Here is a 15,166-nt window from a genome sequence, read left to right on the forward strand (position 1 = left end):
GAGGGCTTGCCTAGTTGGTATTCTACCCCCTTTCCAGAGGTTCTGCTGTGGGCTGTGGCCCTGGGCGCTTGCAGCCACCCTGGACCTCGGTTTTTACTTTTGGAATTGACTTCTCTTCCTCCAGTTTCTAGGGACCGTCCCCTGTGTGCAGCTTGATCTCTCCACCGAATGACTTTGTGGAACAGCCAACCAGCTTGGAAGCTTTACAGTGGCCCTGGAATCCCTTCTGTTCTGCTTGGTGTCACCTGGGCCTAGCCGGGCCCCAGGGTCTTCACCAGGAAGCGACACTTTCCTCTTCTTGCTCCTGACTGACTAGAGCACTTCCCTCAGCTCTCTCCTCTGCCTCCCGCAGACTCTCACTACTCACTCCCTGAGGTAAACTGAAACTCTCTGACTTGACCTTCCTGTAACTACTCTTCTCTTGGCTGGCTCCTCCCACCCACCCAGTTGCTAAGCTCCCACCCTATGGGAGAAGGGATGGTTCTTACGGCCCCTCCCAGCATGCAGCATGGAAGGGTAGCTGCCACTATCCCCGGTCCCTGTGTGTACCTAACAATGGGTGTAGTGCAGATTTGCGTGTGGACCGGCGTATACCCCCTTCCTTACCCAGGATGGGACATCACACCTCTGGCTGGGGTGCAATGTTCCTGTGACGACGGAAGCCTCATGGGCGCCACACTGACAATATAAAACTGCTGCTGTAAAACTAGTGCTGTCCGAGATGGGTGGACAATAGGTGAAGTTTTTCAATTGCTGAAGCTTCCAATGCAGATCAGGAAAGAAACCTTGAAATTGTCCAAAAAGCAATTTCTACTTATTTAGGAGTTGTCTTATACTTTCAACCATCCATTCAGTGAATTACCAAGTAGTGTCAAACATTTCTATTAACATAACACTATATTTCATCAGGCTACAAGCATATACTAGAAAATGTAATACATAGCAATTGTACTGTGTTATTATTCAGATGGCTTACTTAAGGTAATGCTGTCACATCCAGAAACACTGTTTTCCTGCAGACATAAGTGATAAACTAAAGTTTGAGTCGCCCTGCAGGCATCAGGTCACCCCAGGGAGCAGTCACTGCTCACTATAAGGGGATTGCGCTGTAAGTACACCCCTGCATTTTGATTGACAGCCAGCTATGCACAAACCCAGCTGAGTTTGACAATCAAGGTCCATAGGTGGAGATTACAACACACTAACCTTAAAGTGATCAGTGACAGTAACTGCACCCTGCACTGTCCTGATGACTGGAAATGAGCAGCTGCAGGGAGAATAACACTTCATTTTCTCCCTATATCTGTAAATCGGTAAATAGCATATTGGAATTGACAGATTCCCAGTAATGACATTCAACTAACCTTGCTTGTTGGCAGACGGTACAAATCCAGGCCTTCTCTTTCTTTTGGTAAGAGCTGCAATTCTTGCAGACATTGAACTTGCAGTCCAGACATTGCCGCTTGGAGTTGATCAGAAAGGTGAAGGGGGAGCAGCATCGAATGCAGCAGTGTTCATTAAACTTCTGGTGCTTTGACAAAATGGAACATTTATTGCCCTCTTCATCCAACTTCTGCTTAAGTTCACTAAGGAGAGCAAAGAAAATGGCTTTTAAAACTATGATACAGAATTTGAATTATATATTTATTACATTATAAAAGCAAGCATACACTAATAAGAGTCCAAATTATTAATAATCCTAAATCCCACTCTCAATATTCTATATTTATAAGAAATCTGTAAGAAGATATGCATTTTACTTTATTCAACGCACACACACTTGGGAAGGGTACAGAGATATAGCACCACATAATACTTAGATGACCATGTATTTACTGTACGGGTTTACTGTTCCCTTTTACTAAAGGGAAATGGAAGAAAAGACCATTGCCATGAAGATATACACTTGATCTGTACAATGTTTATGTGGATGATACAATGCCAGGACTGTTACGAATCAGCCACTCACTGTGTCATAAGGAATAAGGACGCTGTGACTTACGGCTCAATTGCCCAGTAGATGGCAGGCTTGTGCTTGGCTGTCAATGACAACAATGCTGCTTAATCTGGGACCGGAGTGGACTGGGTCGTTTCCATGCAAATTAAAGGATGTCTTGCAGCCTTATCAAGGGCTGGGGCTGCTGGGCCTCCACCAGGTGTCTCCCTTTAGGGGGACTACTTGGCTACTTAGCTGGCTGGTCGTGATCAGATCACTGCCAGTGTAATCTTTAAGCTCAGTGGTGGTAGTGTGCTTTATTCCTGTGCTCAGTCTCTGATCAGTTGTTGCCCAACCTTTGACCTGTCTCCTCACTACCCATTTGCCTGGCCCCTTTGTCTTGATACAATACCTTCCTGGAATTCTGACCAGACTACTCCTCTGTCTTACCTCTTTGGTTATTACAAACCATCCTGGTATCTGACCACAGACTTCTTGACTGCCGAGTCTTTTATAGCTATTTTGTTAGTGACTCAGCATCACAAGGACCCAGAGTTAAGGTCCAGTCACACTAAACAACTTACCAGCGATCCCAACAACGATAGGGATCGCTGGTAAGTTGCTAGGAGGTTGCTGGTGAGATGTCACACTGCGACGCTCCAGCGATCCCACCAGCAACCTGACCTGGCAGGGATCGCTGGAGCGTGGCTACACGAGTTGCTGGTGAGCTCACCAGCAACCAGTGACCAGCCCCCAGCGCTGCGTGGAAGATGCTGCGCTTGGTAACTAAGGTAAATATCGGGTAACCAACCCGATATTTACCTTGGTTACCAGCTCACGCAGTTACACGTGCAGAGAGCAGGGAGCAGCGCACACTGAGCGCTGGCTCCCTGCTCTCCTAGTAAAGCACACATCGGGTTAATTACTCGATGTGTGCTGCAGCTAAATGTGCACAGAGCAGGGAGCAGCGCACACTGAGCGCTGGCTCCTTGCTCTCCTAGTTACAGCACACATCGGGTTAATTAACCCGATGTGTCCTGCAGCTACATGTGCACAGAGCAGGAGCCGGCACTGACAGTGAGAGCGGCGGAGGCTGGTATCAAAGGTAAATATCGGGTAACCAAGGACAGGGCTTCTTGGTTACCCGATGTTTACATTGGTTACCAGCCTCCGCAGAAGCCGGCTCCTGCTGCCTGCACATTTAGTTGTTGCTGCCTCGCTGTCACACACAGCGATCTGCGCTTCATAGCGGGAGAGCAACAACTAAAAAATGGCCCAGGACATTCAGCAACAACCAACGACCTCACAGCAGGGGCCAGGTTGTTGCTGGATGTCACACACAGCAACATCGCTAGCAACATCGCTGTTACGTCACAAAAGTTGTTCGTTAGCAGCGATGTTGCTAGCGATGTTGCTTAGTGTGACGGGGCCTTTAGACAGCAGGACTTTGCACGAGTACTGAGCTGCCTACGCCTGCTTGCCTTCCCAGTGCCAGGTCTTCACGGTCTAAGCATTGCTCATGCACTGGGCATTTAAAGTGATGTAAAAGAAAATATGATTCATCAGAACAAGCTATTTCTTCCATTGGACAAATTCTACTACTCATGTTCATGTGCCTATCAATGAAACTTTAGTGCCCAGAGTCATTGCTTGTTCTTCTCTGGACCACTTTTGGTAGGTACAAAACCAATGCATACTGGAAATACTCTATAATCCCTTACATGTTTCAGAAGCTCTGACCCAGACACTTATCCATCACACATGCTGCCAAATATATCCCACTTCTTGACAAGTGGCAAGATAATTCACGTTTTACACTTCTCCTGTCATTGGATTTAAAAGGGTTTTCTGGTTTTGGAAAACCCCTGTCCCCCAACTGCAATCTGTTTTAAAAGCACAAACTGAATTTTATTTACCATTACCTGGTCCAATGACGTATTCCTACTGCTGCTCCTGGTGTCTGTTAATGTGTACAGTCCTGACATCATGCTGACAGCGTAGCAGCCAATCAGTGGCTTCAGTGGCTTGTATCATCAACCTTGGCAGAGCCGTTGAACTTTCTTTTTGGCCGCAGTGCTGTTGATGTGACATCAGCACTGCAGACAATAACAGACTCTGGAATCCGCAGCGGAGACTCGGCACTGGACCAGAGGAGTGTGAGTCAAGCTCAATTTATTTATCTAAAAAAACAAAATGCAGCCGGTGTATGGTGATTTTCCGAAACCAGAAAATCCTTTTAAAGGGGTTGTCCACTACTTGGACAACCCCTCCTCATGCTCCTTGTTCGATCTCGTAAAAATAAATAGGTCTACACTCACCTCCATTGCAGCCAATGTTCCATTAATGTATGAAGCTGCTTTCCAGGGACCCATGTGAGATTGTTATGACATGCGAGCCCTGCAACCAATCACCGCCGGTTTCCTTCTCTCTACCATCAGATGTTTGAGCAGAAAGTCAGGGCAACGCACACATCTTACTCAAATGTCCAAAATCAGGGAGACAGATGGCAGGCTCTGATTGGTCGTGGCACTCACATGTCATAACAATGTCATGTAGGCGCTGGGAACGTGGCTTCAGACATCGCTGGAACCGCGGCTGCATCGGTGGCGAGTATAGGCTTATTTAATTTTAAGGGGCAAACAAGGGGAATGGGTAGGGGTTATCCAAGTAATGGACATCCCATTTAATGTTATGGCTGATCACTAGTATACAGCCATTAGCTATATGCTATACAATGCACTACAAAGAATTGAAATATTTCAATTCACATAAGTTAATTCAAGCAGGTTTATTGTGGGGGAATCTCTTAAAAACATTTTAGCATGCTAACAAATTCCTACTATAATGCACACATTGCACCCATCCGACAGCACATAACGCCTTCCTGTACTGCAGTGTAACATAACATTGGGCCAGATTCATCACAATCTGCATAATACAATCCTTATCGAGAAACAAAGTTAGGGTCAGTGTGAGTAAAGACAAAATATTAACTGACTCAGACATGTACTGTATTTAAAGAATAATGCATTTACATGTGCGTTATCATGTCATTAAAGAAAACCTGTCAGTTGATTCAAACCGTCCAAACCTGATTCAATGGATTTCTGGATCATCAAATTGGACCAATTGGAAGAACTTGCCCAGTTTGAAATGGGAGTACTTTTTTGTCCAACCTTCAGTGTCATGTCACAGAGGGCATTCAGTGTAGCTGGTGGCATTGCACACCAAAGTGGATCAGGTTATCTTCCACAAAGGTGGAAAGCCTAACATTTGTCAAAATGAATTAGACATGGATCAGTGCAGACATTTATGCACTAATGACAGAGCCAATGATTAAATCAGCCATGCCAACTGTCTGCTTGGCTTTGTTGTCTGTCGTTTACACAGTTCTGCTGGCCATGGATGACATTCCAGTGGCAATCCAGTGGCAATGGACCACACTCTGCTAGGCATCTACTCTTTATCCATCATCCATCTACACTGTCGCACTACCAGTTGTCAGCCCTAAACTGCTAAGTATCTTCTTGCCTACGCCATCTTAACTCTCTACCTTATTGCTGCTGACGCAGCCACAACAGTCACACACCTCCTGGCTGCCTAGTGTGTTACAGTGTGCTAGACTGCATTGCTGCTGCTGCTTGCTGGTCCTAAACTGCCATGCATCTCCTTTCTTGCCCCACATTAAAGGGAATCTGTCAGCAGATTTTTGCTATCTCATGTGACAGCAACATAATGTAGGCAAGGACATTCGGAGTCCAGCAATGTATCACATAGATTACTGGGTGCAGTCGTTCTCACATAATCAAATAATTGAGTTGTAAGCATGTAGCTGAGTCTAGGGAGCTGCCCAGCCCCCACCAAGCTCACAATAGAGATTGTATATTGACTGTGAGGTGTCAATCATAGCAGGGGCTGTGTGGACTGCTCTGCACGTGACACCTAGACCTAGCAATGTTAATCACAGGGTAATAAAGACATTTTTTTATGCAAACAATACCTCACACACAGATTATAGTAGCATAGTTGTGTTTTTTTTAACCCTTACAACATACTGTCCTTAGCTTACATAGCAAAAACCTGCTGACAGATTCCCTTTAACTCATTACAGTGCTTCCCTGCCACAGCCACCCCAGCCACACACCTCCTGGCTGTCCACAATGTTTCATAGTACTAGACTGTGCCGCCGACCTTAAGCTGCCAAGTATTTCCTTACCTCCCTCGCCCTAACGCTTTCGTATGCTGCTTCCCCCACAGCCTTTGCATAGTCACGCATCTCCCAGCTAAACACATTTTTTATAGTGTGAGATAGCACTACTGATACTGCGAAATGTATTTATTATCTTCTTTTTCTAGCCTCAAGAAACAGCTCTCAAAATATGGCTAATTTTTATAAAAGGCTTGGACACAACAAACCATAATTTAATTACATTCAATACGGTACTAGTCTTATGTTTACAGAAAAAAAGTCAATCATTTTTGTAAGGCTTGATAGAAAGCCACTGTAAATTGCTTAATCATTTTGTGATTAGGAAACTAGTTGCATACTCCAAAAAATAGATATATATATTTTTTACTTCTGCGTAAGGGGTAATTACTTCTTCACATTCAAAACAATATAGTACACCTGTTTTGTCTTTAACTCCTTCACCCCCGAGCGATTTTTATTTATTTTTTTGCTCTCCTTCTGAGAGCCGTCAATTTTTTATTTTTCCGTCAATCTTGCCATATAAGGGCTTGTTTTTTGCGGGACAAGTTTTACTTTTAAATGAAAGCAAAAATGTTACCATATAGTGCACTGGAAAACAGCAAAGAAATTCCGAGTGCAGAAAAAATGCAAAAAAAGTGAGATTGCATGATTGTTTTTGGGATATTTTATTCACCATGTTCACTATATGGTAAAACTGATGTGTTATTTTGATGTCTCAGGTCAGTATGAGTTTGGAAACACCAAACATGTATAGGTTTATTTTTATCTAAGGGGTTGAAAAAATGTAGACGTTTGTCCAAAAAGAGTGGCACACTTTTTGAGCCATATTCCACGACTCATGGCATTGTCATTTCTCGTGATCTGGGGCTCAGTGACAACTTATTTTTGCATCTCTAGCTGACGTTTTTAAGGGTATTATTTTTGCGCAGATGTTACAGTTTGATCGCCTGTTATTGCATTTTGCGCAAAATTTGCAAAATGTAATTTTGGCATTTGGCATTTTTTTGCTGCTACGCTATTTACCGATCAGATTAATTGATTTTCTATTTTGATAGATTGGGCAATAGTGAACGCAGCAACACCAAAAGTGCATCTTCAATTGGAAAAAGGGATTCAGGGCACTATTCAGCACTCAATATGTCCAATGTAATAACAGTCCTATACAGAAGGCAAAAATCAGTGCAGCTCCAGGGTGCATATAATAACAGAAGTAGATGTCATCCATTGTAAAAGACAAAAAATGCACTCACCAGATGTTTTTGCTGTGCTATGTGCGATTTATTCAATCGTGGAGGTTACATGAGTGGAGAGGGCTGGTAGGGGAAGGGAGCACACGCCAAAACGTGTCAAGCGACGGCCGTTTCGCACTTTCACAGTGCTGCAGCTGAAGCACTGTGAAAGTGCGAAACGGCCGTTGTTTGACACGTTTTGGCGTGTGCTCCCTCCCCTACCAGCCCTCTCCACTCATGTAATCTCCACGATTGAATAAATCGCACATAGCACAGCAAAAAGATCTGGTGAGTGCATTTTTTTGTCTTTTACATTGGATACCAAAAGTGTATATTTCTTCTCTTTTTAACCCTTTAATTTTCAATTGGGCAAATGAGGGGTGATTTGAACTTTAAGGGTTTGATTATTTTTTTTTAATTTTTAAAAGTTTTTTAATTTTACTAGTCCCCCCTAGGGGGCTGTAAGGCTCAGTAGTCTGATCGCTCATTCATTTCTCTTGATCAGAGCTGCACAGCTCAGACCAGGAGAAATGCTCATCTTTTGTTACAGGCGGCACTCTGCCAGCTGTAACAGGAAGTGAGTCATGACAGTGATCCGAGTCTAGACACAAGTAGTTAACGGAAGGCACTATACCCCAAGGGGATCACCCTAGGCAAAAATACATTACAAATATCCAAACAAGAAAAAAAGAAATGTGCCAGGACAAGACTATCACCCAAAACAGATTTTATTACAGATACAAAAAAATACAAAAAATTATGAGCACGTTAACAAAGCTATAACATTAAAACACTTATTAGGCTAATAACATGTCTCCCTCAAACTGCACTTATGATATGGTGTCGTTTAACCTCTATATACAGCAACCCCACTTGCAGACACAAAATGTGACAGTGCATATAACCAAGTGGATGGAAGCCAAAAGTCTAAGAAAATCTGTATACAAATATAGGATACCTTAAATAAAACAAGCATCCACTCCATATATCGACCCAGGATGAAATCAAGGGGTCAGACACCACTCTTGGGACCACCATGAAACCCATAGACCTGACAATTGACCCTTACAATGCCAAAGGGTGCCTGCTATAACACATGAAAAAAGCAGATAGTGTTGGAGACATATTAATCCCTGAAGTTTAGGAAAAAATACAAAGTAATCATACTGCACCTATAAATCAATGCCTAAGTAGTCCACATACAGTAAGTGAGGCACGGGGGGGGACAAAGGGACCTAAAGTGGCTTTCTCAAGGGCAAGGGATAGCAACAGGAGTGATCACATGACCCTGTGCTACCATGGCAACCATCGACTCCACATGATCACATCCCGGGGCTTCCGATGGCAGCAAGTAAGTACATGTTACTTGCTACGGCGTTGTAAATCTAAGTGGTTAACAGGCGTGGATGGATCAAGCATCAACCTGCGCCTACGAGGCACTCATGTCTGCTGTACAAATCAGTAGACGTGCGGGGATCCCCCCTTCATGATTTGCAATGTACCAGTATGTCCTCAGTCATGAAGGGGTTCAAGTGATATTTTTTTGGTTGGCTTCTTCATTTAGCAAAGTATATTATATTATAGGGGTATTATTGTTGGACCAGCAATGTGAAAATGCCAGAGTTTCTTACATTTGCATCTCCTGATACTGTATGCATTGTCTCATAGTGTGTGGTTAAATACGCTGTTTGTTGCCTGTGGTGACCATCCGTTTTTCCCTAGCCAGACAGATTGAAGCCATTTGTACATAAAAAAGCTATGTCTGCATTGCAGAGCTTAAAGTGCGTTAAATTGACCCCAAGAGGAACTTTCAATGTTCTATACATATTTTCCAGGCACTTAGTGGCATTTTAATTATGTGATTAATTCAAATTTACTTCTGCAAATCAATTTTTTGGGAAACATTTGACAAAGTCGGCAAATTTGAATTTCAAACAATCTACTTATCTGTAGAGTTAACAGTTACTGCTCATAAAATTCTATGGAGTGGGGAGAAGTGAACACCTAGAGGCGGACACTGATATTCCCTTTAAGTTCTTCTGAAATGACACTTACTATTTAATATGTGTGTATAGCATTGTTAGGGCATTATTACCCAGGGTGTGTGAGTAAATGTTGCCGACTAAACATTTTACTTCTGGTCTTCATGACTATCATTTAAGTGCATGCATTACCATGAACACAAAAAGCTGCATCTATTGCAGATATTTCCTGCATATGAAACCAAGCTCCTCTACTGAGAGAGACGTTTGACGAAGACATCATAAAGTAAACAGATATAGAACCTCAAATCTACATGAATGGCAACAATGGACACATCAGAATCAGTGTCTGAAAAAACTTTAACTAATATTAATTAAAGTCTTATTAAATTTAAAGGGCTTGTCCAGAGCTAAACAACTGGTGACCTATCATTCGGACAGGTAAGCCATTAACGTAAAATCAGTAAAAGCCCTACACCCTGACTATCAGCTGAAACATGTTCTTGGAGTGGTTGGATATAATAAATGTATGGAGCAGAATACCCCAGCTCCGTACTCCATTTTGTGGCCACTGCTGTACTGAGGTACTTATAAGGCTGCTGCCGAATACTGCTGTTTATGCCCTATTCAACATATGGAAAGATCATCAAATGTCTAGTCCTGGACAATCCCTTTAAGTATTGGTTATTATCAGTAAGAGGTGGTCATGCCATTAAAGATATTGTCCACTACTGTAACACTGATGGCCTATCCTTAAACTAGGTCCTCAATGTCTGACCGCACGGGGTCCGACACAAATTCAAATTCAAATTCAAATTCAAATTCAAATATGCTTTATTGGCAGGACCAAAATACAATTAGTGTTGCCAAAGCAAGAGAAATACAGTAAGTGTGGTGGGAGGGGGTCAGGGTTATGGGGAGTTGGGGGGCACAATTTGGGCTCTGACAGTCCATTTAGGGGTCTTAGGTTCCCCTCAGCTTATGACATGTGGTGACATATTGGGCGGCGATCTCCACCATTGATTCCTCTTCCCCCAGTAGGAAGCGGAGTTTCATGTCCTCATCCATGGATGGAAAGCCCGGGCTATGGGTGGTAAATTTCTGGAAGTGGGAGCCCCTCACTGCTGAGTATTTGTCACAGTGCAGTAGGAAATGCGTCTCGTCCTCCAGAGCCCCCTGCTGGCAGTGCTGGCACAGTCTGTTCTCTCGCGGCTTGTATGTCTGTCGGTGCCGCCCTGTTTCCACCTCTAGGCTGTGGGCACTCAGTCTGTACAGGCTCAGGGTCTGCCTGTCTTTGGGGTGGCGTAGCCTTTCCAGATATGGGGCCAGAGTGTAGTCCCTCCGCAGTGACTGGTAGATGGTGAGTTTCTGGGAGTTCTCTAATTCACTCTTCCAGTCCTCTATGTATTGCATCTTGCAGCTCTCTGAGATCTCTTTTATTTGGGCTTTTGTCAGGGGGTGTTGCTGACTTTGGCTGGACTGGCTGCCGGGGTTCCTGGCTTGCTCTGGGCTCCGGCTCAGCAGGGCTTTATGATGGTAGGAGCTGGGGTTGCTGCCGCACCCCGACCAATCAGCTGCACTATGTGCTGGCGGCGGCAGCAGGCAATTGGAAATACTCAGTTCTAGAGCTGCTCTGTTTTCTGATAGCATCCTCGGCTGGATACTGCAGATCAGCCTTTTATTGATGTGAATAGGAGGTGAATGTGCAGTACTCAGCCGCTATCAGAAGACGGCGCAGCTCCGGAACTGAGCATTTCCAGCAACTGATGCCAACCCCAGTAAAAGCTCATCAGCAGGTGCTGGGTGTCGGATCCCGGCTGATCAGATATCGATGATTTATCCTAAGGACAGGCCATCAATGTGAAAGTAGTGGACAACCTCTTTAATATAACTGGTGGCCCACACCTACTGTATTTCCATCAACTACCCCTTATAAATTGAGTAGCGACAGAAAACAAGCCAATGTCAGACTATTCTGGCAACGGCTTATTGCCTGTGCCAACAAAGTATTAAAGCCCAACATGCCTGGACCACCTTGGAGTTGAGAGACAGATTGATCGGACAGCCTATCATCTTGTGGATTCTGCCATCTTTTATTGAATTTCCTTGAAAAATTTCAGATACTATATACCGTAGTTAGAAGAAAATAGAAAAAAAAAAGATCCAGCTAGAATATTTAGAAACAAATACTTTTATACATACTCTGCTATTATAGATTAGTATTTGCCTTTAGTAACCAAAATAAGTCACACTCCAGCAAATCCACCTTAAAATTCCTGTTACAGTTTTGAATAAAAGATTCACTTGAAGTTCCCGTCACTGGGCTGATCGGCATATCTTCTCCAGACTACGGCATGTATCCCTTTATACTGTATAAAACCAGAATAAAGCAAATAACTGGAAATACATAAAAATCCCATGACCTATTTAACTTAAACACTGTCCTAAAAGGTTTACATCAAGTCAAGTACGGGAGATTTTTTTAAGATCCTTCTAAACACAGAACATTGAAAGATACAGCCCTCTCGATTTCCCACTAGAATGCATATATATACTCCACTGCCCATGAAATAAATCTGACACACAGCATGAATGAGATAGCAGGCCGAGATTGAAGAATAATTCACAGCTCTAATGAGATTCTGTGAGAGGAAGAATGTATCAAGCCCGCAATCCTCACAGCATCTATCAGCTACAATCAGGCAGATAAATGAGCAATGCCTGGCAGGAGTTAACGGGTTAAACAAGCTGTGACATCATCATGCGTGTACACAACATCCCGCCAATGCTAATTATTCCAGACTGTGCTACATTCACAGCAGTGGTACGCCCAGCTAGTTATACTAACGGAGTGCTTAATGGAGCATTGAAGAACAACATGGAACTATTTGCTTTTGCCACAATTGTTCTACAACGACGCAACCTATTTACAATTAATTGGTAATAACTTATTTCAATAAACGGAAACCACTGAGACTTTATTGCTTCAGTCACAGAACATAAACAATTACGATTGTTAATGATATAGAAAATGGTATTTTCCATTTGAACAACTTCAATATTATAACTGCATAAAATATTCCTGCTATACAGCTAGGGGAGTACTTTATACTGGATATTAGATTATGCAAAGACTTCTGTTCTTTACTTGGCTGGGACTTCCAGTAACTGCTTGTCTTTGTTTTACTAGAAATAAATATTATTAGCACGGTTGAACATAAATTTTCTATACACAAAACAATGAGTCTTTTAGGCTATGCCCAATATTATAATTAAACTTAGTTATGGCAAAGGCGACACTGCCCTCTATCTCACAATCCTTTAAACTTTTTGCGACGAGATCAATTTCAGTTTTTATATTTTCAATTTTCCTCCCCTTCTTCGCAGAGCCATAACTTTTATTTTTCTGTCCGGCTAGACATATAAGCATACCTCCTAACTTTTGAAGATCAGAAAGAGGGACACAGTATGGGCCAAGCCGCGGTGCGATTTTTATTAAAATATTTTTAATTTGTTTTAATTATTATAGTAATTTTATAGGAACAAAAGAATCAGACTTTTTCCTTCACCTACATAGAGATACAGTATATCTATCTATATGTATGTCTATCTATCTATCTATCTATCTATCTATCTATCAATCATATCTCTATGTACCTGTATAATCTGTTTCTGGCTTTTCTGTCTGTAATACAGGTCAAGATGACCATCTAAGTACAGACAGTGGCTTTAAGGGTTTTGCCTATGGACAAAGAGCAATAAGCTCATGAGTTCTAGTCCTGTCCCGGGAAACAAGAGCAGATCAGAATTTAATTTATTCACTGTACTGAGGGGAGTAGCTGGGACAAGAGCAGTGAACAGCGAGATTGCGGGAGTGAGCCATCTAGTTGGGACAATCCCGTTGAATCTGGGACAGTTGGGAAGTATGATACAGCGGCTTGTTTTTTGTAGGATGAATTGTACTTTTGAATGACACCATTGATTTTACCAACTGGTGTACTGGCAAACAAGAAAAAATCCAAATAGGGAGAAATTGTTTAAAAAAAACCAAACAAAAAACACAATTTGACATGTTTTTTTAACGAATTGTTCTGGCAGTGTACATTTTATGGTAAAAATGACCCTGCAATCAGATTCTCCTCATCAGTACTATTGCGTCGATACCAAATATGTCCAGTTTTTTCTTATCATTTTAGTGATGAAAAAAATTAGGAGTTTCAAAAAAAAAAAAAATTGGGGGCAGGGGGATGGTTGTGTCACCATTTTTCAAGACCCATAACATTTTCAATTTTTGGTCGATGGAGATGTGTGATGTCTTATTTTCTGTTGGTTGAGATAATGATTTTATTGAGTCCAATTTGGGATAGATATGATGTTTTGAACACTTGTTCCTTTGTATTATTGCAGCGACCAAAAAAAAATGTAATTTTGTTGTTCTTGAATTTTTTTTTTTTTTGTTTAAAGTGTTTACTGATCGGGTTAGTCATTTTTATATGTTGATAAATCGGACATTTCTGAATGCAATAATACCGCATATGTGTTTTTTTTTTTTACTGTATATACTCGAGTATAAGACGAGTTTTTCACGCCATATTTTTATGCTGAAAACCCCTTCTCGGCTTACACTCAAGTGAGGGTCTCGGAAAAAAATATTCTCACCTGCCTACTGGCCCAAGATCATGGAGGGGTCTATGTGCCTGTGGTCCGCCAGAGGCAGGTAATATGACACTGCGGAAAGGGAGGACAGGGGAGAATACATTTTGTGTGTGTGTGTGTGTGAACAATAGCGTAATAGGGGACCAGGAGAAAAACATTACTAATAGATGGGCACATTACTACAGGAGACAAGGATATTGCACACTACTTCAGGGCACAAGAATGGGGCACAAGGATGGGTATAATTACAGGAGAAAGGCTGATTCACATTAATACAGGGCACAAGGATGGGCACATTACTACAGTGGACAAGGATAGGGCACATTACTGCAGGGCACAAGGATGGGCATATTATTACAGGAGACAAGACTGGGGCACATTATTACAGGGAACAAGGATGGGGAACATTACATTTTATTGGTATCTATTTTTTTGTTTGAAATTTACCAGTAGCTGCTGCAATTCCCATCCTAGGCTTATACTTGAGTCAATAAGTTTTCCCAGTTTTTAGGGTAAAATTAGGTGACTCGGCTTATACTTAGGTCGGCTTATACTCAAGTATATATGGTATCTTTATTTTAATGGGGCTAAAAGGGGGTGATTTTGTTGAGGATAAAGAATTGAGTATCCAAAAATACTTAATTCAGCCATTTCATAGACTCAGTTATATAGTTCAGTAGATGTGAACTAACTCACATATTTGTGAATGCTTTTGTTTCTTACTAACATGTATATATGTATATTGCATATTCAGTGTATTTTCCTTAAACTCAGTGTATACTAGGATATATATATATATATGTATAGCTTGAAGATGGCCACCATTTCCTGTTCTCCACCCAAGACAGATCGACAAAGAAATTCCTGGATCCTAGACTGACCAATCAACGGAGAATATGGAGATCTCTCTACGTCATGAAGCCCTGACTTACGATACTTGATTGGACTAAAACTTTTGTTTACACCCCCTTACTGCTCAGTTTAGAGTTTCTTTCAAACAATAAAGAACACACTTGGTCAAGAGCCAGTCATGGAGATAGACATAACTGACTTTGCTGTGCAGTTATTTTTCATTCTCGTGTGCACACATGACATTTTAATTAGAAGCAGCAGCCGGATATCAAGAGATCCTTTGAGTCTCATCATCATCGTC

At 42.1% G+C, this 15,166-nt stretch overlaps 1 protein-coding gene across 3 annotated transcripts in view; it reads right to left on the reverse strand.

The window, feature by feature from the left end:
- Nucleotides 1-15,166, reverse strand: part of MYRIP (myosin VIIA and Rab interacting protein) — an 812,272-nt gene that overhangs the window by 411,552 nt on the left and 385,554 nt on the right. For all 3 annotated transcript variants that reach the window (XM_075315190.1, XM_075315188.1, XM_075315189.1), the window contains exon 3: nucleotides 1,365-1,586. In XM_075315190.1, the coding sequence (XP_075171305.1) occupies nucleotides 1,365-1,586 (222 nt within the window). The remainder of the gene's footprint in view (nucleotides 1-1,364; nucleotides 1,587-15,166) is intronic.

This window comes from Anomaloglossus baeobatrachus, chromosome 6, assembly GCF_048569485.1.
Source record: "Anomaloglossus baeobatrachus isolate aAnoBae1 chromosome 6, aAnoBae1.hap1, whole genome shotgun sequence".
Taxonomy (NCBI): Eukaryota; Metazoa; Chordata; class Amphibia; order Anura; family Aromobatidae; genus Anomaloglossus; species Anomaloglossus baeobatrachus.